This window comes from Molothrus ater, chromosome 18, assembly GCF_012460135.2.
Source record: "Molothrus ater isolate BHLD 08-10-18 breed brown headed cowbird chromosome 18, BPBGC_Mater_1.1, whole genome shotgun sequence".
NCBI classification, from domain to species: Eukaryota; Metazoa; Chordata; class Aves; order Passeriformes; family Icteridae; genus Molothrus; species Molothrus ater.
In genome coordinates this window covers 11,762,498-11,785,584 of record NC_050495.2, presented here as the reverse complement: position 1 = coordinate 11,785,584, position 23,087 = coordinate 11,762,498, and the positions used below count along the sequence as shown (strand labels likewise).

The 23,087-nt window shown below is 43.5% G+C and overlaps 1 protein-coding gene across 3 annotated transcripts in view; it reads left to right on the top strand.

Moving 5' to 3' along the window:
* Positions 1 to 22,935, top strand: part of MED15 (mediator complex subunit 15) — a 28,281-nt gene extending 5,346 nt beyond the window's left edge. Inside the window, exons 3-18 of one of the 3 annotated variants that reach the window (XM_054516771.1) lie at positions 928 to 979; positions 1,423 to 1,452; positions 2,607 to 2,822; positions 3,468 to 3,730; positions 5,070 to 5,441; positions 6,510 to 6,608; positions 11,621 to 11,740; positions 17,232 to 17,374; positions 18,322 to 18,449; positions 19,316 to 19,450; positions 19,830 to 19,893; positions 20,041 to 20,107; positions 20,540 to 20,700; positions 20,837 to 21,003; positions 21,142 to 21,240; positions 21,366 to 22,935. In XM_054516771.1, the coding sequence (XP_054372746.1) occupies positions 928 to 979; positions 1,423 to 1,452; positions 2,607 to 2,822; positions 3,468 to 3,730; positions 5,070 to 5,441; positions 6,510 to 6,608; positions 11,621 to 11,740; positions 17,232 to 17,374; positions 18,322 to 18,449; positions 19,316 to 19,450; positions 19,830 to 19,893; positions 20,041 to 20,107; positions 20,540 to 20,700; positions 20,837 to 21,003; positions 21,142 to 21,240; positions 21,366 to 21,499 (2,250 nt within the window). In that variant the 3' untranslated portion in view covers positions 21,500 to 22,935. Of the gene's footprint in view, positions 1 to 927; positions 980 to 1,422; positions 1,453 to 2,606; positions 2,823 to 3,467; positions 3,731 to 5,069; positions 5,442 to 6,509; positions 6,609 to 11,620; positions 11,741 to 17,231; positions 17,375 to 18,321; positions 18,450 to 19,315; positions 19,451 to 19,829; positions 19,894 to 20,040; positions 20,108 to 20,539; positions 20,701 to 20,836; positions 21,004 to 21,141; positions 21,241 to 21,362 lie in introns of all 3 variants that reach the window. The other 2 variants (XM_054516770.1, XM_054516772.1) reach the window with 2 other exon arrangements.
* Positions 22,936 to 23,087: the final 152 nt, after the last annotated feature.

Here is a 23,087-nt window from a genome sequence, read left to right as displayed (position 1 = left end):
GCACCTGTGGAGCCACCCTGTTCTTACTGAATGTCTGTGTGTAGTGAATTGCATGGAATTTCCTTTATCTGCACTGTAGCACCATTCCAGTTTGGTGGTCAGGAAAAAAATATCAATGAAAAGACTCTGTAAGAGTAACCCCAAGGGAAGAGCTGTGCTCTCTGTGAAAGTCTGGCTCTAATGTACAGTCCTGCACTCTTATCAAATCATAACCTGCTTCCCTGGAGCTGTGCTATGGGAAATTGGACAGTGGTTTTGTCTCCAAATAAGCCATGTTTGAAATGGAACCTGTCTTGGTGAAAATGTTACAATGCTGATGCCACAAATCTGCACCCGCTGTTGGCATCCTCCTGATGAGTTGTTTCATGGGTTTGTCTCAGCCTCTGCAACTTCCTACAAACTATGAAGCACACTAAGAAAATACTTCAGAGAATATTTGTCTTTTCACTTCTGACACTTCTGTCACGTTAGTTTTGCAAGTTAATAATTTACTTGCAATATGAATTTAGCTTTAAAAAGAGTTACTGTAGTACAAATGTGACATAATTCAAGGACTTCAATAATTCAGTGTGCAAAGTAAGCAGGTTCTGTCCTTAGAAAAAAGGAATTATAGTGGATAAGAAGTGGAGAATGCATGTTGATTGATAATATTTGCATATTGAGGTGCTATTAGTGTGGCTGTCAGGGAGGTTCTTCCCTGTGAATTTTGTGGTTTCTTGGTGTTCCTTCACCATCAACCACAATGACGTGTTAGTGAAAATATTCCTGCTTCATAAACAGACTGTTCTTGGAAGTGAACTGCTCTGAAAAGCCCACACACATTGGAGAGTAAAATCCAGTGTGGTGAGGAAGAATACTGAAGAACCAGAGAGTAATGGTTATTCTGTTTTCATTTCTTATGCTAAAATAGCCATTTTTCACCTTTAGGAGGAGTATCTTTCTCTTGTGGCCAGGCTCATTATCCATTTCCGAGACATTCGTAAGTAATTTTTTACTTTTGGTTTTACTTTCTTCTCAGTTGTGGTTTCTCATTGAATCATCATCAAAGAAAAGTAAATTTTAGGGCTTCTGTGTGTGATTCTACATGTGATTCTTAGAAAGTTGCTTTAAGAATTTTCCTGTAGTATGCATGCCTAATTTATAAATCCTGTTTCTCTTACACATCATCTATAATTGAAAAGTATTTGAGAAATTATTTGAACTTGCTACTTTTCCTACTTCCTAATTTTTTTCTGTATCTTTGCTTCTTTCATATTTTTATATAGCATTCTGATTACCCAATGGGCTTAGGTTAATGTATTTTATTAGAGCTACAGTAGATAGTGGGTTTTTAAAATTTATTTTAAAAATTATGTAGAGAGTATATCCAGAAGGTCAATGTGACAATATTAACAAAGATGATTCATCATTTTTTCTTTGCAGACAATAAGAAATCTCAAGCCTCAGTCAGTGGTAAGAGTTCCTTTTTTGTTGTTGTTTTCTTCCTTCCCATACTCTCCATTTCTAAATAGAGCAGCTTAGACATCAGGGCTGTGGTTACTAAGAATAAAGCATCTGTGTATTGCCTAGCTGGGATTTTAAATGTATTAAATGCTGCTGGAGTAAAGGAAGGGGAGCAGGACAGTCTTGGAGTTGTTCAGTGCTGGGGGTGGGAGGCTTGGCCAGTGCTTTGGGTGTAACACTGCAGGCTTCTTAGTGCCCCTGTTTGCATTTCTGTTAGCTCACAGCAGTAAGGTTCAGGAAAGCACCAGAGGGATTGAAAATCATCTGCTGAGCAGCCCAGGTTCCCTCCTGTTGCCAGCTGTGGCTCTCCAGGTGTTGCACCAGAGGCAGAAATATTTGTGGTGCTATTTGGTGAGCTTAGATCTGGTCCTGGCTTCTGCCTCTGTGCTCATTCTCACTGCAGTGGATGTTAGGGACATGGTGTGGTGCTTTCATCCCTCTGGAGGGCAAATATGCACTCTGTGGTTGATGAACATGCAGTCTGGCCTGCTGGAAATTATTTTATAAGTATTCTTAAGGAAGAGGTGGTGTGTGTTCTGTACCTGGTTCATATTGCTTCTGCACCCTGTGTTGTGTTTTGGCCTCTTGAATTGTCTTTCTCTAACTTCACTTTTCTGTGTGCCCAGGATTCAGATTATGAAAAATCTCTTGAAAGGCACTGAATTTATTCAATGCATAATAGCAGTGATGTTAGAGGGGAAGTGTACAGCACAGTACATCCTCTGCTCTGAGCATCGCTTCTCTGAACAGGAAGATCCACAGTGGGACTCTCTTGGTTTTTGAAGTTAAAGGCTTTATATCCTCATGGAGTTTTGTTGGCAGCTTGTGTATCAAGTTGGCGATGGCCAATAAGTTCTTTTCTCTGATGTATTTAAAATCTGTGTGGAACTTCACAACACTGGAGCACTTTCAATCACCTCTGTCTTTACAGAGAGGCAGAGATGTGCCAGAAGCCTCGCAGGCAGGGCAGTGAATCTGATTTTGTCAGGATATTGGGTCTAGTCATGGTCTGAAGCTGCCAGATCAGAGAGTGGATGATGGAGAGCAGGGGATTGTGGACAATTGCATGGCTGGCTGCATAGCAGTGTCTGTTTCCTTTGCAGATCCAATGAATGCCCTGCAGAATCTAACTGGGGGTCCTGCAGCAGGGGCACCTGGCATGGGCATGGCTTCCCGAGCTCAGGGGGCACCAATGAGTGGCATGACAGGCCTTGGTCCAATGGCACAGCAGATGAGTCTGCCAGGGCAGCAGCAGCCTCCTGGAACCTCAGCAATGGCCCCTCATGGCATGCCTGGGGTCTCTACAGCCACTCAGCAGAGTAAGTGTTCCTTTGCTTCAGCCACTGAAGTTGTTGGGTCAGCTTTGCAGTAAAAAGGCCTTTCCTCAAGGAAAGGGTGCTGAAGAGGTGTCATACTAGGTGTCATACTAGGTGTCATAGTTCTGGCTAAATCAGCCAAGTGAATTCAGAAATAATTGATTTCAAGTACTGCTACCTAATTGGATAAATGTCTTCCTTGGTATAGCCAACACAGTAGAGCTGTTGTATGAGAAAGTTCTTTCATCATGTCAGCTTCAGAACATTGTTTTCTTTCATCATGTCAGCTTCAGAACATTGTTTTCTTTCATCATGTCACCTTCAGAACATTGTTTTCTTTCATCATGTCACCTTCAGAACATTGTTTTTTTCAGAACATTGTTTTTGCCTGTGCAAACATGTACCCAGGTTTTCCATGGTAAGGTGCTTCCTGCTGGTGACCTCAGTGTACATTTCTTCCTGCATATTTTTACTCTTTACTTACTGACAATGGAGGGAGAGTGAATTACAAGTTGGTAGTACAAAGTGTGATTAATTCTGCTGTTAATCCATTTGAGGAAGCAAAAGTATATACTGCTAAGGAAGGACATGAATTAATCTCACATTATTGGGGTATCATATTTTAAGTAGAGTCTATCTTCTCTTCAGCCCAGCTTCAGCTCCAGCAGATAGCCCAGCAGCAGCAGCAGCAGCAGCAGCAGTTCCAGCAGCAGCAGGTGGCCCTGCAGCAGCAGCAGCAGTTCCAGGCCCAGCAGTCAGCCATGCAGCAGCAGTTCCAGGTGCAGCAGCAGCAGGCGGCGGCCGCGGCGGTGGCGCAGCAGCAGCAGCAGCAGCAGCAGTTGCAGGCTGTGCAGCAGCAGCAGCAGCACATGCTGAAACTGCAGATGCAGCAGCAGCAAAACCAACAGCAGGTGATGACAAACAGCTCCCATGGCAAATGTGGTGATGGGGGTGTGCTGGTTTGAGAGCAAACCAGTGCGAGATCCCAAGTCAGAACTACAATTTAGTGGGAAAATTAGATTAAAATGCAATAGTACAAAACCACTGCCAGAGTCAGACCATGCCCTGTCCCCTGTGTGTCAGGGGGGTGGCACAGCCCCATCCCATGTGGCTCAGCAGCTGTGGCTCTGCTGGAGCAGGGATCCTGCACAAGGGGGGAGTTTTCCTCTGCAGCTCCAGGGCTGCTGGAGATGGGCCTGGGCTCCCTCTGGCCATGCAGGGCAGCAGAAGCTGCTCCTCTGGGAATGCACTGGGCAAAGGCTGCTGTGCTGTGCCAGGCTCACATTGGATCCAGGTAGGAATGCTTGGCTCCTGCCCTGGGCGCAGCATCTCCCCATGGGATGATGGAATTGGATCAGCCCTGCAGGGACACTCAGTGGCCATGGACAGCAGAGATCCACCTGGAAAGTGGGTGGGTCATGGAAGAGATAAAGAACACTGCCCCACCTGGTTTTAACAGATGGTAATAGAATACAAACATTTGGTTACATCTTGCAGTGTAACCTAAGACAATCAGTTACTTGTCAGGTGAGGCTTGGCTTGTGTGGAAGTATCAGCTCTGCCTGTTACTAACACATTTCCACTTCTGGGTAGGGCTTCAGGTTAGATTGGCAAGTTAACTGACAGCAGTGTGTTACATACCAGAGGAAAGGCTTTACAGATGTTTTGTTGCTTTCTTTTGTCATAGCAATAGGGAATGAAAATGTTTGTCTCTTTTTTTTTTATAATTGTCAGGACAGTCTTTCATTCTGACAGAAATTGGGAAAGAATAGCCCTTGAATTACTCTAGCAACAGTGGTTGTTTTGTCATTGTGTGACTAATGTGTTGCCACTTTAAAAAATGTGTATATATACACGTGTGTGTATATATATATCATCCTTAGGTACAAAAGCAGGGGAGGAAACTTCAGCTGTCATATTCTTGTGCTGTTTTTGTTAGGGGGTGATTACATTTGAAAACTGTATCTGAGCCCATTTGTACAGGAGAAGCTGATGGATTTAACCTTTGCTTTTAAAAGTTACAGGAAAGCCTGTCATGTGGAAATATGGAAATATGGAAATACAGGGTATTTAACCATTTAGGGTTGAGATATACAAGGATGAGTGGATAAAAAGGTTAGGCTTTCCCTTTGGGCTTAAACCATCAATCTGATGTATTAGGATTCTGTTTATTTTTGGTTTATGCTATAAAAGTCAGTCTGCTGTTGCATTGCTGGGAGCTTTAACATGCTGGCTTTTCCTGCTTTTCAGATGCAGCAGCAGCAGCAGCAGCAGCAGCTGCAGCGGATTGCTCAAATGCAGCAGCTGCAGGCAGCACAGGTCATGCAGGCACAGCAGCAGCAGCAACAGCAGCAGCAACAGCAGCAGCAGATACCACAGCAACAGATACAGCAGCAGCCTCAGCAAGTCATGCAACAGCAGATGCAACAGATGCAGCAGCAACAGCAGCAGCAGCAGCAGCAACAGCAGCAACAGGTTGCTCAGGCACAGCAGTCTCAGCTTCCACCACAGTCCCAGCCTCAGCCCCAGCCCATGGTGTCTCAGCCTCAGGCAATCTCAGGACAAATTCCCAGCCAGGTTATGCCTGTCACTCTCACACCACAGCAGTTAAAAGCTATGCAGGTAAGGGCTAGTGACCAGCTGTCCATCTGGAGAAATAAAACAGATATCTGACTTTTGCTAATAATGGAATAGGAAACCATAACTTGTTAAGAGCTCTGCAGTTAGCAAGTTGTGGGTACAGGGTGTTTAAAGGTTTATGTCTGGGCCTGCCAGTAGAGAACAATTTTGTACCTAAGAGTAAGAGTTCTGGAAATGTGTGAAAACCATTCATGCAGCTAAAATTTTAAGAATAATTTCTTGTCTCACTCTTGAATGGACAAGTGAAACAAAGAAAAAGAAACATACTCTGGTTAAAGAAAAGTGATCTCCATGCAGTTTGCTTTTCTAGAACATGAGCAGGTACTTCGGAGTGTTCTAGACTGCAGCCAGTGTTTGCTCTCTGCCATGCTGGCTTTGCTTCTGCTGCCACATTGGGAGATTTGGTCACAGTTCAATGTGCTGGCTGTTCCTGCCTTCGAGAGAAGGTGGGAAGGACAATAGTTCTACTAGTTCTACTGAATCTCTTGCTGGGTCATGCACTTAATGGTGCAGCTTTTTGCAGTGTTAGAGTAATTTTTATCTGGGCTGCATAGGTTACTGTTGAATCAAAGCTCAGACCTGTTTTTCTTTGGGCCTTACTGGGGAGGATTGGAGAGTCAGCCACACTTCAGAAATGGATGAGTTGATGTCTCCACTTTGTGCTCCTACCAGCTGAGCTAGGAGTAGTTAAATGTCATCATTGTCACAGTGACAGATGTAATGAATTTATAAACATTTGCAATGCTGGTCATTAGTAGGCTTGCAAAAAATATAAGTGCCTTACTATCTTGATATATAAGACCTGATAGCAGAGGTAAGATGTGCAGGAAGTTGTTGAATTGGGTGTGCAGTCTATGGGAAAACTATTCTAAATGTTTTAAACATGGAAACTTGTTTTTACAAAAAAAAAAAAATCAAAAACTTCAGTTGGTGAGGCTGATCTTGTCTCCATACCCCTTTTAATGAGCACATGAGCCAATGCAGTTGAAACAGAAGTGTCATACCCTGCTCAGGTATGTGTGTTTACTTTGGGTTTGTTCTCACCCCCAGGTAAGAGCCCAGCTGGTGCAGCAGCAGCAGCAGCAGGCAGCAGCAGCAGCAGTGCAGGCAGCTCAGGCCCAAGCTGCTCAGATGGGAGCCTCGGGGCAGGTAAGGGCCCAGGGCCACAGCTCACAGCCTGTGCCAGGTGCATGCTAGAGATGAGCATGGAGTGGGTTCCTGGTGGTTCCTGGTGAGGGCTCTGACATTGCTCATCCCCTCTAGGAAGGGGCTGTGGTTCTTCTCTGCTGTTTCTCCTTTGCCTGGAGTCAGAGGCAGGATTTCATTGCCAACCTCTCTGTGCATGCTCTCTGTCCCCAGTAGGTTCGAGTGTTGCCTGTACTGACACAGGAATGCCCATGAGTCAGATGGTCTCCTGTGGGCACACTACAAGTCTGACTGTTGGTACCTGGAGTGTATCACCTCTTCTTTCATTAAACTCTCCTAGGTGACTGCTTTGTTGTGTAAACTGATTTCTGTACTGTGAATCTTTGCCTGCTATCTTTAATCACATGTGATTTACCTTCCATCTTCATGTATTGACTGGAAAAAAATAGTATAGATGATGAAATCTCTCTGCACTCCCCTTTCAGTCTTTCATCTTTCATTTTCTTCTGAGTGAGATGGGCAGTAGATCTAGATGCTTTTGTTCTGGATGTGAATTGTGAAGAACAAATGGTGTGTGTCACAAGTGCAGAGTTACATGAAAAAAAGAAAAGTGCTGGGTGAAAGCTTGTTGTCTAACGTGGTTTTTCTATCCTGCAATACACCTGCAGCCCCAGTGGTTGTTTCTTGATGTGTGTCTGGTATGAAGGAGACATGGGGAAAAAATGGGGAATGGCTTGAGCTGAACCTCTTATCCCATTTTCCACAAGAATATGGAAGTCTTTTGTGGCTTACCTGTGTAGTGTTTCATACTGAGGCATTTTACAGACATGGGTAAGTACAAATGTCACCACTCTGTAGATGAAGAGAGAGGCAGACAGATGAAATGAGGCTGACTAGGACTCATGGCAGAATTCTTGATGTACACCCAGCCATTCCATGTTTTTCAAGCACCATTTTCCATCCAGTGCACAAGTCATTTTCTAGATTCAGTAAGAAGTTTTTTATGTGGACTGTGCTTCTCCAGTGGACATCTCCCAGGCTTGTATCAGGGCCAGTGTCTTGTACCATGGTCACTCTCAGCTGGCCACATCCTTGTTGGTGTGACCAAGTTCTGTTTCTGAGTTGCTCCTTTGGCTTGTGTCAGTGTAACACAGGATGTAAAGCTGGGCAGTGGTAAGTACAGTTGGCACAGTGCTGGCAGCAATGCAGAATTCTCTTCCTACAGCTGAAATGTCAATTAAAACTTGTTTGTTTCTTAAATAATTTCCAGGTGGGAGCTGCAGGGACTTAGGCTGACTGGAAGGAGACACTGACTTTTTTTCTTGTTGCTAACTTCAGTGGTGCTCTTTTCAACTCTGAACAGATGGATTGTGTTTATGTAGAGTCAACTGAATTCCTGCCCCTTTAGTGACTTCATGTGCCAGTGGCTTAACAGCACAGTGCATTTGAAAAGCTTTGGGTGATGACATGGTTGACAGCCAGTTTTGTATTGCAGCTTCATCCAGTCCTGTGTGGGGATTGCTCTTTATCTACCACATGTGGAGTTTGGAATATTCCACACACAGGTTTTACTCCACTGATGTTCATGCCAGTGCAAGATGAGTCTACTAAAATTCACCTACCACTATGAAGTCCAATAACTAAATGGGTTTCTTGTACTTGTCTAAATATTTTCTGTATATAATAGGTTTAAGATTGTGGCTGTATTTAATATTACCATGCAGCTTCAGTGTTGAGAGTGTGTAAGGATTTCCTTTATAAGAAGTCTCTTTTAAGGCTAGATTTTTGCTTTCTATTTAGTACATTTTTCGGTAGCATCAGCATTTTTAATAAATCTGCTTTGATTTCTTTATTTGGTTCAGGGAAGTTTTTTTTAGAAACAAACCCTATCCTAATCTTTGCTTGTTACATTTAAATTTAGTTTTTAAGGGCTTTCAAACTGGGAATTTTGTTTGCTATGGCTGCATTTTTCCTTTTCCATAAAGTTTCTGTAAATCCTTTTTACATAAAAGTAAAAGCAGTCCCAGGTTTGAACATGGATTCATGTGAGAGGTTCTTCCCCGAAGTTATCAAGACCCCACACAGGTCAGTGTTACCCTGCTCCAGTCCTTGTGAGCATGTAACTCCCGGGGGAGCTCACAGCAGTGCTGTCCTAGCAACATGAGATCTACACAGAGTACTTGCAGCACCAAGGAAAAAGATCTGTAATCAACTGCAGTTAAGTGTGAGTAAAGTTGAAGTTAAATAGGAGTAAGGTTAAGTCACTGTTGTGGTGCAGTTCCCTCAGGTGCTCAGGATGCAGAGTGGCTGATGCTGGCTGAAAATCTGAGCTGCCTTTGGTGCAGGGGCACTGTAATACATGTGCTCACCAGAAACTGTGTATTCATGGGCTGCTGAATGCTTGGATGTTAAAGAAAAGAAAGCTGCAGGTTCTGGATTCTATTTGTTCTATTCCAGTTCATTTTTATGAATGAATGGGGTTTGTAGCTTACTTTGGAGGGAGATCCTCTTTCTGCTCTCTGATTTATCTCAATTTAATGGAATTTTACCTCATAAGAATCAATCTCACTTGTGGAGGAAGATGTGTTCACTTAAAATCTTTCTCAAAAGTACTTAAACATTTCTGCTTGTGTTCTTACCTTACAAGAAGAGTAACTCCTTTATGGACATACTGCTTTGGAACCCCTTTCCTGACTCCTTTATCAAAGGGTCATGGGTTTTGTAAATATAAATGGGCTGGAGAATGGGGGAAAATAGATTGTTTTTGTTAAGAGAGTGGAATTGGTGCCATTTTATATATGGATTTCCTTTCCAGAGCACACATTTAAAAAAATACAAAAGATCCTAACCCAAAATTGTAAGCTTGTGCACTCATTTGACCAACCACAACACTACAAACAGCTGAAAGCCTTTGAATTGGAGTTTGTCATGCTGCTGTTCAGTGATTTGCCAGACACTTAACCTGTGAATATTCTTCTAATTTCCTTTGCCTCAGTGGAAGTAATGTAAATCTTCACTTTTTGGTGGTGTGGCTTCAGAAACACAGCCAAGATGGGCCATGTGGGTCACCAGAACATGCCTGGGATTGCACAGCTCCAGAGATCTGTGTGCATTCACCAGGGTCTGAGCTGGGGTGATTGTGCCTGAAAGGATATTCCCCTCCCACCCCAGCAATTTCCCCCCTTTTTTTTTTGGTTTTGTTAGGGTTATGTTGCTTCACCAGCTCTCATGTTGACACTGTAGCTCTTCACTGCACTCCCTGGCATCCCCCTGTGCTCTGTGGCACTGCTGGGTTGTTGTGTTTGCTCTGCAGCTGCTGCATGCTGTGTGTGCACGTGTGCATGTGTGTGTGTGTCTGAGGCACCCCCTTTGTTCCCCTCCTGAAATCCTGTCTCTGACCATCCCTCTTTGCCTGGATGGAAAGGGACTGCATTGCTCTGATGTTGTGAACTAACAGCTGTGCTGAATTTGACACTATTTTTTCTTTATCAGTTATTGCTTTCTTTTTTCAGTCTTGCTATGTTGTATTTAATTTTATTTATTTTTAACAATTGTAAGCACATGCATTCTTTGACTCTCTAGAGATGTGTTGCTGGCTGCTTCAGTCCATTTACATAAACACCCAGCAGGAGTGCCCCAACCCATTTACAGGAAGGAGACTGCATTATCTCTTAGGTCAGTTAGGATTGTATAGGTTCCTTGGTATAACATGTAAGCCAGGGAAAAAAGGTAGCTCAGAGAACTTCACTGTAGATCTTTAGGTCCCAAACAGAAGCTCTTTTACTGATAAGTGAATCTGCCAAAGCTACCTGAATACTACCTCAAATATATACTGGATTTGTTGTAAATTCTCAATATGTGAGGCAATATCAAATTTTAAGTAGCAGAGGGCTATACAGATATGAAAAATTACATCTCTGTGACTCATGCAGGCTAATGGTTCTGAAAGGTACTTGTAGACACTGCAGAGCAGCATAGTTCCAATCCTATTTTAAAATAAAAATTGATTCTAATGCTCACCTTTGTCATTTACCCTAAATGCACACAGGGTGTGCTCACTCTATACAGCTGGAGAATCAAAAAGCTTGAAAAAGATCATGGACTCAGAAAAATTTAGCACACCTTAGTAGTAGAAGAATATGTATTTGTCAAAATGATGGTAATTTAAAAAGTGCACTTGGCTTATTGTGTGGGTTATAAAAGGAAGGAAATAAATTTTTCAAAGCTGGAAGTCCTTTTAATTGTCTTTGGCATTGCTATACTGGCATGGGTTGGGCTGGTGTGAAATTTGCTCACTGTGGGGCAGTGCACTGCCAGCTGCTGCTGAACTGTCTGACAAAGTGTCCTGGAACAGAGGGGACATGGCCAATTCTGCTGAACCCTTGGGGCCCACAGTGGGGAAAACACATCAGAAACCTGTGGCATTATAGAGCTTCTTAGGTGGAGAGCTCCTGACAGCAGAGAGCTTACTTCCAAGAGTTGGGAGAGCTTACTTCCAAGAGTTGGAGAGCTTACTTCCAAGAGTTGGAGAGCTTACTTCCAAGAGTTGGGAGAGCTTACTTCCAAGAGTTGGGAGAGCTTACTTCCAAGAGTTGGAGAGCTTACTTCCAAAGGTTGGAAGACTTATTTCCAAAGATTGGAAGACTTATTTCCAAAGATTGGAAGACTTATTTCCAAAGGTTGGAGAACTTCAAGATGTCAGGAAAAATTTAGGAAAAGCCCTTTATGGAAATGACAGGATAGTGAACCCTTGAGCCATGAGTCAGGCTGTCTATGGGCTCTGTCGGGGTACCAGCAGTTCATGAGGTGCTCTCTGAGATGGAGAGGAGGAGCATCAAAAGGAGCTGCATTTCCAGGCCAGCAGGTCAGGTTAACCTTCAGAGAGAAGCTCACTAACCTTCCCTCCATGCTCCCCCTCCCCAGTTCCCGGAGGCTGCATGTGCTTCTCATCCTGCCAGTGCACTGCATTTCTTGTTTTGCGATTACTTTTGTCTGTTGTCCCTCTGTCCTCAAAGATGATCACCGCACCCCTGGCCCGAGGCGGGATGCAAATCAGACCACGGTTCCCGCCTGCCCCCGCGGTGCCGGCTCCACCTCCAAGCTCCGTGCCCTTGGGCGGACAGCCAATGCCACAGGTATTTACTGGGTCACAGCCACGTGTGTGCTCGGGCACAGCTGCCCTGCCCGCCTGCTGCCTCTCCGGCAAGGGGAGTGTTCACTTGTGATCAAACCATGAACTTGCTGCTGCTACTCAGCTTCTTGGTGTGCTTTTTATGGATCGTTTTTCATTTTAACTACGAGGTTTTTCTTGGGATATCAAATAAAGCGTTTTTAAAGGGGGATAGATCTTTATTTTAACATTTAAAACTTTGCCTGTCGGGACCCAGGACATTCCTCTGTCTGCCCTGGGTGATTTTAGACCCTGGCACAGAGTCACAAACACCTGTGCCTTCCATTTTAACCCATGGAAACAATTCCCAGCTTTGTGTGAAGATTTACAAACCACAAGGGCTTGAGTAGAATGATGGTGAATTTGTCACAGGGTGAAAAAGTAGAATTTTGGGGATTTAGAATGGGGATTCAAGAAGCAAGATGGAGGAATCTGGGCATGTCCTGTCCTTCTCCTTCTTCTTGTCCTCCATCTTCTGCTGTGATGGTGACACTTTTGGATTGGTTTAGAGTAGAGACAGACTGTCTAACATAGGTGATAGGTATTGGGAAATTATTGTAAATAAAGTATATTTGTTTGTAGTATAAAAAGCCAACACCACCCCAAGGGCAGGGACTGTGCCACAACCCAACCTGTTGGACAGAGAAAGAATGTAACAGATAAGAGAAAATAACAACCTTGAAAAGCAGAACCCAGGAATCTCAACTTCTTTGGTCATGGGGCTGGGAAAAAAGAGACTTTCTAACACCTCAGGGGTCATCTCAACCACAGAAACCTGAGATTTGCCGTGTTCAAGATTCACATTTGATTCAAGACTCAAATTTCAGGTCCACACTCCATGAGTGTGCGTTGCTGAGTGTTGCAGGTCAGCTCTGCAGTGTCCCTGGCTGAGTTGTGCCAGGACCTTGCTTGGCCTATGTTCATGTACAGGTGATTCTTGTGTCATTAAACCTGGCTTGTTCCAGTTTGAGCAGCTTTGGCATGGTGTCAGGGACCCAGAAAAAATTGAGCTGTTCTTTTCTTCCATGGCTGTGTAGGAGAAACTGCCAGGAGGGTTGCACTTGTCCCTGTATCAGAGCAGATCCTGTGGAGGCAGGCTGGCAGCTCCTGCCCAGCTGCTGCTGGAAAATGCACCAGGTCAGAGCACTTCATTTCCTCTCAGGAGGCTGCAAAGGCAGTGACAGTGACCAGAAGGTTCTGCAGGCCCAGGCAAACACATCTGTTGTTATTTCTGGTTGAAGATGGATGCTCATTTCAATCCAGGACAGTGTGGATTTGTTAACTTACACAAACCCCAGCCATAGCTGTGGAGTCAGAGGGGAATTTGTGCTTTGGTCACTGTAACAGTTAATATTGACTGACATAATCATCTCCCATTTGAAATACCCACAATATTTGAGGCTTTTCCATGGATATTTAAGTATTAGTTTTGCTTCTATTTGATACTTGACTGAGAGCAAAAGGCTTCTAGTTACAATATTATATCTAGTTACAATATTATATCTAGTTACAATATTATATCTAGTTACAAGGCTTCTATCCACAATGTTTGAAGCTTTTCCATGGATATTTAAGTATTAATTTTGCTTCTATTTAATACCTGACTGGTAGCAAAAAGCTTCTAGTTACAATATTATATCTAGTTACAAGTTATATTATATCTAGTTACAAGTTATATTATATCTAGTTACAAGGCTTCTATCCACAATGTTTGAGACTTTCTGATGGATATTTAAGTGTTTTGTTTCTATTTAATACTTGACTGGTAGGAAAAGGCTTCTGGTTCAGGCATTCGGTGATGGGGTGATCTTTGAGCACTGTCACTGAGGAGCTTTGACTCCTGACACCAGTGAGCTGCTCATCAGAGGTGTCTCAGTAGAGGCCAGGGAGTGGGAAAGTGATGTAGAAGCTGAACAGCTGGTCAGAGCAGAAGAAGAAGAAGAAGAGAAATTTTTCATGAGCAATGATTGTAGTGAGAATGGCTCTGAAGCAGGTGCTGGGGTGAGTGAGTGAGTCATGGTTTCCTGGTGGCTGGAATCAGGTTTTGTTCTGACCTGCATATACTTGACAGCTCTGGACCACCATGAATCTCTGGTATTGTGTGCCAGAACACTTTGTTCAGGTTCTAGGTAGATTAGAAATTAGAAATGTTGTTTTTTACAGCTCTTAATCTTATAAACTGCTGAACTGCTGCTGTCTGCTGGGTGTAACTTCCTGGTGATCAGAGCCCCTGCAGCTGTTGACAGCAGGAGGGAGGGCAGAGCAGATATGTGGGTATTGGTCACTCATTTAAGAGCAAGTCTTCTCCTTGACTGCAGTATCAAAATCCATTTGGATGTGGTGAGGGTAGTTCAGGGTGTATTTTCTCTTTAGAAAAGAATCTTGGTGTTGCACTGAAGAATGCTTTTCAACAGAAGGATCAGATATGATAGCAATACCTTGTGGTTATTTATTTTTGCCCCATAACAGTCTGGCCTTTTTTATCACAATTCTCCTTAGGTTCTCCAGTGAGTTTATTTGTTTGGTTGGGATTTTTTGCTTCTTACAGTCTTTTCAAACAATACAAAAAATTACTGATATGGGGTTTTATTCCACAAACACCTGGTGTTTTGATTTGCAACAGAGTCAGAACTGAAGCCCCTTACCAGCCTTATCTCCTGGGTGCTGTTCTGTGCCTGAGAGTCAGCAAACTGGAGCTGGAACTCACAGCTGGGTTTATCTTCCTGACCTTTGCTTTAGTGGATGCAAATGCAAACTTTTATCATGCAAGCCTAAGTTCCCTATGGGCAAGACTTCAGAAAATGAGAGTGTGTGTCATGATCAGGTCACTGTAGGGGCACAGAGCAGATTGGTGCTCATGGGCTGCAGTAGCTGTCCATGGAGATGATTTTATGTGCAGAAATTCCTATCCCTCAGTGAAAAATATGTGCTTGGATTTCCTTGTGTCTGCTAAAGATGCAGGGTGTACAAATGAGCAGTAACCATGGCCCAGCTCTGGAAATGAATGAATTCAGTGGAGTTAAAGCTCTGGAGGAGGGGAGGTTTTGTCTTTTGGGCTCATAGCTGTTTTTGTAGTGTATTTGTTTGTTCTTCTTTATTTTTTAAGCCTTCTTTTTACTCAGAGTCAGCTGCAAAGAGCATTCCCTAGAAGTTGAAACTTCATTAAATTGTTACAATCTTAATCTTTATCCTACAAACAATGTAGAAACCTAAATCTGAAATCATCTTTAAACTGTTCTGAAATGATGTAGCAAATGAGCTGCTGTCAAAGAAAGCCAAGGCAGTAAGTTCAGAACTGCACACTTCTGAATGCATGTTTTTGAAAATGTCACAGTTTTGGTTACTGATAGGCATTGGCCTTTGCTGTTCTGAAATGAAGGTGGCAGAGGGCAAACCTGGAAAGGAGGAAATCTGTTTGCCTGTGCAGGTATTTGAATGAGGAGGGGTAGTGCAAAAACTTCAGTTCATCCAGTGCTGATGTGCACAGTAAATGCTGCATATCCTTTTCTTCACTTTCTGCAGCATTTGTAAATTAATGTAAATAATATCCTTGGTGCTGAATCACACACAGCAACTTAAATCTGGCAGAAAACCCAATGAAATCTTTCTCCTTCCTTCCTAAAACACAAGGGTTTAAGTGTTCAGAAATCCTTTTTTGTAACCAACTTGGGACACTTAACTGTGTCTGATTTCAGGAAGAGATGAACCACTCCAAGTGGTGTTAGTGTGACTTGGTGAGAAATGGGTGCAGTATCCATATGGGTAAGCTCCAAATCACTGTCTAACAGCAAATGAAATGGGCTTGTGAAGGATCAGGGAATGCTCTTTGCAGTGTCCATCCTTCCTTCCTTCCTCACATGGTGTCTGCAGGAGGCCAGCTGTGCTTTTCAACCTCAGAAAGGCTTTTCCAGTTGTTGAGGAGAGACATGCTGGTAACAAATCCACCTCCTTTGGAGAACACCAGCCCAGGCTCTGTAGTTGTTGATTATGGAGAAAAGGAAGATAATTTAATTTCAGCCTCACTTGTTCCATGTATTAACTTTGTGTGAGAGGTTGCAAAGATACTGGGGTTATTGAAGATTGAAAAGAAATCATAGCATGTCAGGCTGCATTTGGTTTTGAACTGTTCTGTAATGGGTGATGAACTGGTATCTTCAAGATGAGCAGTTTTGCACTGAGCTGGGGATTGTTTGTGCCTTTTTGGGGGAGTTTGACCTTTTGCAGGGCTGCAGTGAGAGGTACCAAGCAGAGCAGCTCCTGTGGCAGTCAGTGTGTCCATGCAGAAGTAGACAATGCAATATTTTTCAGAGTGCCAAATATCATGTGCTCTGCATACAGCTGGGTTATTTAACACGAGAGTGAAGGGCAGCACCAATGTGCAGTGCCTGTGATGTGCCTGGGACTTGTGGATTTACTGGAACCTTTGCTTAAAAATGGTTTAGACTGAGGGAAAGAGTTGTTAATTCAAAGGTGTTCATCAGTGACTTACAGAATGGACACATGGGTTACTGAGCCACAATCTGTGGCCTCTGCAGGCTAATTCCATTTATCTTTGTATGTCCTTACTTATAGCCTCAAGTCATCAGAACTCTCTGCATGCTCCTTAAACAAATGTGATCACTCAATAGCTGCATTACTGTCCCATGCCTCTGCCATTGCACAGGTTTTCTTGTTTGGTTTTAAGTGATTAAGGGGAAAAATATGAATTAGAACAAATGTGAGAAGTTGCTCAAATTTGAGTGTTCATCTGGCTCTGGCACTGTAGAGTGCACAGAATAAACTTGGTTGTTTGGTTCTGTTCTGGAATGCTCTTACTTGCCTTTTTGTCCTTTAGGCACACCTCATTATTCTCCAAAGGTCAGAAAGCTGCTTCATTTTTTTTCCATCCAGCTGTTGAGTTTGGAGTTTCTGTCTCCACCCAGATTTTCAGAACTCAGTATTTAAACAAGATGTTGGTGATTTGGCTTACTTGATTTTTTTTCTTCCTTCTTCCTAAAGAAAACCAGTTGAGAAGCTGCAGCTGAGTCTGACAGACCTTTGAAGACTGTAATTAAAATGTCTAAATAAGGAGGGGTTTTTGACTCTTAATTATCAAATGGGAAATGTCTTTTCTTCCTGCTCTTCCTTAGTTCCAATAAAGTACAGGTTTCTCACATGGCACTTCTGACATTTTAATTGCAACATGATGGTTTGGGCAGTGAAAAATAATTATTATGCAGTTAATTCAAGTTATGTGCAGATTTAATGGTCATTTCTAGTGAAGTTGATAAGATTTACTGCCCTGAGAGCTTCAAGAGTGATGCAGGTGGGAGTGTCCTTATGGGGGAGAAAGGCAACTAATGCTTTCATTTCTTGTAGGCCTGAGGAACACTTCTCTCCAAGGTAAAGCCTTTTAGTTAGGCTCCCCTGCTCTGCTCCCCTTGGTTGTTATTGATGGTGTCTTTCCCACACTGCAGGTCAGCCAGAACAACATCACCATGATGTCATCCCCATCTCCTGTGCAGCAGGCTCAGACTCCCCAGTCCATGCCTCCACCACCACAGCCCCAGCCTTCTCCTCAGCCAGGCCAGCCAACTTCTCAGCCAAACTCAAATGTCAGGTGAGCCCCACTGCGACTTCTGAGCACTTCTGGTAATGCCACAAGTGGGAGGTTTTCAGAAATATTCAGTAACCTCACTCTGTTTCCATTGGAATGAATGAATTTTAATACCAGCTGCACTGGGAGCACAGGTGAGACTGTGCTGAGTCCACTCTGAAAACTCCCATTTTCCATAAAGAATCTGTGTATGAAACCTCACCAGGGCAGAACTACAGCCAGCCCTAATGCTGCTTACTGAATGTCAGGACCCAGAACACCCCTCTGGCTGTCCTGAGCAGCCAAAACCCTGCCAGGGGGCTCAGAGACCCTGGCACAGAGCCCAAAACACCTGTGGGTTTGATATGACCCGTGCAACAAGTTACCAACCTTGGATGAAGATCTGCAAGCCATGACAAATTAAGTAGAATGATAGTGAAGTTATCACAAGGTGGAAAGTAGATTTTAGGGTTTTGGTATGGGGGTTCAGGAGGGCAAGATGGAGGGATCTGGGCATGTCCAGCCTTTCTTCTTCTTCTTCTTCTCCTTGGCCTCCATCTTCTGCTGTGATGTTGGCACTTTTGGATTGGTTCAGAGTAGAAGCTCACTGTCTAACACAGGTGATAGGTATTGGAAAGGAATTGTAAACATTGTACACATTGTAGTTTTTAGTACAAAGACATAACCCTGCCCTGGGGCAGGCAGAGTGCCTGGAACTGTCCTGCTGGACGGACCTCAGCAGGGCAGGAGAAAATTCTTTATAGATGAGAAACAATGAACAACCTTGAGACTGAGAAATGAAGAGCCCTGACTCCTTCTTCAAGCACCAGGCTGGGAAAAGAGACTTTCAAACTTTCCTTGGAGTCACTCTGACCAGGGAGAGATCCCAACAACTAAAATCATATCAGCTTCCAGGCTGAGGATCCTTCCTTGTCAGGTTCTGGCAGGTTTAATTTGTGTTTCTTTTTCAGCTCTGGCCCTGCTCCATCACCCAGCAGTTTTCTCCCCAGTCCCTCCCCGCAGCCATCACAGAGCCCAGCAGCTGCACGAACTCCTCAGAACTTCAGTGTCCCATCCCCAGGTCCTCTCAACACTCCAGGTGAATGATTTGAGAGCTGTGCTGCACACCAGGGCTTGGGCTGTGCTTTGGGAACTGTAATAATTCCTGGGAAACCTGTTCTTTTTGGCACAGTGTGAACTTCCAAGAGCTCTAGGTAGAAGCTGGCATTGCAGGTACTGAACACATGACACAACTGCTTGGATTCCCAAATCAAAATCAACTGAAACCTCTTTTCTCATCACTGAACTATCTAATGGGTTTTTCTAACTTCCCCAGTCTTTGAAAAAAAGAATGATATTTAATTTAATGAAGGAAGTTTCTAGAGGCATAATGATTCTCTATTCCAGCAGGAGGGAGCCCTTAGTGACACTGTGCAGGTGGAAAGGACATAAACACTCCATGCCAGGCAGGAGGCTGCTTTGCTCCTGAACACCTTCCCAGGTGAACTCTGGCACTTGGCACTCCCCCCCCAGTCAGAATAAGCATTTTGTCACCTCCATTCGTGGTACCACAGAGTGGCTCCTTCTCCTACCACTGGTGTGTGCTTTGCAGGTAGGAAAGGACCCACTTAACAAAAACTGCTGTGAATTTATTTTATTTTGTCTTTAAAGCATCAGAGTGAAGGCAAAATAAAGACCTAGAAAATTGGTATGTGGAACTTTGGAACTTTGCAGAAAAACATGTATTAAGTGGGAATTGCTCTCCTGCCCATAGAACATGTTATTTCCATACAAAAACTAGAGGTTAGGCAAGCACTTAAACTATGGAGGGTATCCAGTTGTGGATTTGGATATTTGACATGAGCTACACTTAGAGAGTGCCACATTTCAGCTCAAGATTAATTAAGAATAATGTTCTGCAGTATCTTGTATCACCCTGTGACATGCAGTCTTCCTTTTTGCCAGGAAATCCAAATTCTGTCATGAGTCCAGCCAGTTCTGGTCAGTCAGAGGAGCAACAGTATCTGGAAAAACTCAAACAACTTTCAAAATACATCGAGCCACTCCGGAGGATGATCAATAAAATAGATAAAAATGAAGGTGAGGTTTCCTGTGTTTGGCCATACATTTACCTGTGTCAGCTCTCTTATCTGCTGGAAGAAGCAATACTTTGTCTTTTGTGGTGACTTCTTTTCCAGAGATTTAAAATGTCAGAGCTTTTCTTTCTTGCTTCTAACTAAAGGCTTTAGTGTGAGGAATGGGCAAAACCCTCATCCTTAAATTCTCATCAGTTTTTTTACTTCTGATGGTTTTGAAACACGTAGAGTTCATGCTTTGGATATACTTAGGATTAGATGGAAGATCTTTAATCCTCACCACTTTCTTTAGTATTGGCTCATGTTTTCATTTTGACTGTGTCTCTGTCTGCAAGAATGGAAGCTTTTCTTGTAGTCACTGTTTGTTTCTCACACTGTTTCAGACAGGAAGAAGGACCTGAGTAAAATGAAGAGTCTCTTGGATATCCTGACAGACCCTTCTAAACGGTAACTTTTTCCCAGCTGTGGCAGAAATCTGTGGTTGGCCCCCAGCCCCGCTGCCACTGAGGCTGTCTCAGGCTCACACAGCAGACACACTCCAGCTGAGGTGCCTGTTTGGTGGCTGATGTGAATGAAATTTCTCCTCTTCCACAGGTGCCCCCTGAAGACGCTGCAGAAATGTGAAATTGCTCTGGAGAAGCTGAAAAATGATATGGCTGTGGTATGTAATGCTTTGTGCCAGCAGAGATAAGCAACTCATTCCAAAAGGTCTTAAGACTTGGCAGGATCATTTTTGCAGTTTTTATTACTCATGGTGTTAAAACTTCAAGTTGGACAAAATAAGAAAAGAGAAAAAGTGGGCAAGCATTTACTTCATGTAAGTTGCCTGTGTGTATCTTTTAACTGAATTTCAATTCCTTGTGCTTTGTGCCAAGACTTGAATAAATGTTTCTTTGGACTGTGGCTAATTTCAGGACAGCCTTCCTAAACTAAAACTGAATATGTTTTTTTTTTGCTTTACTTCCTCCCTTAATATTACTATGTACAGTTTTGAGAATCATTTGCATCGGAAGTTTACTGCTATAAATTTTTTCAGACTCAACAGTAAATATTTCTACTTTTGGTGATGATTAAAGCTTCTGTTGTGTTTCAGCCAACTCCACCACCTCCCCCAGTGCCCCCCACCAAGCAGCAGTACCTGTGCCAGCCCCTCCTGGATGCTGTTCTGGCCAACATCCGCTCGCCCGTGTTCAACCACTCCCTGTACCGCACCTTCATGCCAGCCATGACGGCCATCCACGGGCAGCCCATCACGTACGTGCACAGGGCTCTGAGTGGGAGCAGAAATCCCTCTGAGGAACCACTCAAAGAACAGATGGGTTTATGGATTCCTTTTTTCACATGTGGAATGTTTAATGATTCCTTTTGTGGGCCGTGTCGTTGTACACAGGGCCCCCGTTGCTTCCCCTCGGAAGCGGAAATACGAAGAGGATGAAAGACAGACCATCCCAAATGTCCTGCAAGGAGAAGTTGCAAGATTAAATCCTAAATTCCTGGTGAACCTGGACCCTTCACACTGCAGTAATAATGGCACAGTTCATCTCATATGCAAGCTAGGTAAGAAGAAAGGTGGTTCCTTTCCAGTCTGGTTCCTCCCTGGGGTCCACAGGCTAGAACCCAAGCTCAGTTATGCACTAAAACCCTCCTGGCTGGCAAGAAATGCTCTGCTCTGATGGAAGTGTCTTTGCCTTTCAGATGACAAGAATCTTCCAAATGTCCCACCACTCCAGCTCAGTGTTCCTGCAGACTATCCAGATCAGAGCCCTCTGTGGATAAAGAACCCCAGGCAGTATGGTATGACATTTGTTGGGCATGTGTATGTGCCACTAGGGGAAGTGGGAACACTTCTTTTATTTTAGTGTTTTAATACCATTTTTATAACAACTTCCTTTATCTGGTCCCTCATTTTTCTCCAGCAGCCAATCCCTTTTTGCAGTCAGTGTACAGATACATGACTTCCAAGCTCTTGCAGCTGCCAGACAAGCATTCAGTCACAGCTCTCCTGAACACCTGGGCACAGAGCATCCGTCAGGCCTGTCTCTCTGCTGCATAACAGCTCCTGCCTCATGCAGCCAGGAAGGAACCCTCAAAGGCTGGCCAAGATCTTCCACATGCCTCTGGAAAACCACAGCATGGGGAAGTTACTTCAGAAGAAAGAAGCCTTATGTTGTTTTGTTCCTAGGTTGGCAGGTTCAGCAGAGAACCTGATGTTAGACTTAGCTTTCATGCTTTCTATCTTCTGCCTCTGTGGACTTTTGCCAGCATTTTCAGATATACAAAATGTGTATATATGGTTCTCAAGACTGTATTTAGGATGAGTTTTTTATTGTCTTCTTAGAGAAGAAATTATTTGTGGACTTCCATCAGGGAGTCTGGTATAAGAGGGGGTAGGGAAAAATGTCCTAATTTGCTTCAAAATTTGCTCAGTGCCAGTATTTCTTTCACACTGTATGTTTTGTGACCTGACACTGCCCCAGAAATAAATGAGCTGCAACTCAAATGTGCTTGCAAACTTGCCAGTGGGTGCAGGAAATCTTTTTGACTGTTAGCTTTGCCCAGAGATGGGATAAATGACATCCTTTTAAGGCATCCCTCAAATATGTGAGATAAATCTGCATAATTATACTTGGAGGGGAGGAGGGGAATGTGGAACCAAACAGAGCAAAAAAGGTTTCATTTTATAAAACCTTTTATAGCTTATTTTAAATGCAACTTTGTATAAACGGTTTTTGGTTTGCATGGACCAGGTTTCTCACCTCAACTGAGTAAGGTTGATGAGAAATAAGAGATCCTGCTGGGCACACTGACTTCCCCTGTAAATTCACTAAATGTGTACATAAAGATGGGGGGAACCAACACGATAAAGGCCAAGTGACACAAATCAGTCCAGCAGGTTTGTAGCTACATTTCTTCTTTTCAGAGTCCTTCTGAGACACCTGGCTGCCAGTGGGAGTTAATGCAGTGCACTGAAAATGTTTCTATACTACAGCAGTTTGTTTAAACAAAAAAGGCAAAAAACATCTCAGGAGCAGAACTGACAACTCATCCATTGTGCCTCCAACAGTGATGGGCACTCAGATCAGTCAGCAGCTGCCTTAGTGTTGGCACTTTGAAAACATTTACCACAAGTAACTCTAATTTCATGCATTTTTCATACTTCCCCATGTGTCTAAGTTGCTCCTTCTCGAGTTCCTGAGGTGCAGGAGAATTTCAAGTACCAGATGTTCCAATTCTATCCTGCCCCACCTCTCTGTATGGTGCAGCAAACCTTGAAGAGTAGCTGGGCTCTCTTACAGTCGTGTCGAGAAATTGCTGTGACCTCTGTAAATCCACGTGGTGTCATCAGTTTTAGGATGTTTTTAAATGTGGGTACCTAGTAAGCACTGACTGGGGCAGCAGAATGCTGTCAGTATTTTGTACATGAGCTAATGCATTATCTGTTTGTTTCTACTGTAATAAATTTATTATTATTCCTGTGTTGGATGCTAACATTGTACTGCTCTTGCCCTGTTAGGAGACCATGGGATGAGGGTTGCTGTGGTCTGTGGGAAGGGAAAACTCACAGGCTGTGAAGGTGAGGGGACAAAATCACAAAAGGCTCTGTGTCTCTGCACCACATCCTTCCTGTCCTCAGTGAACTG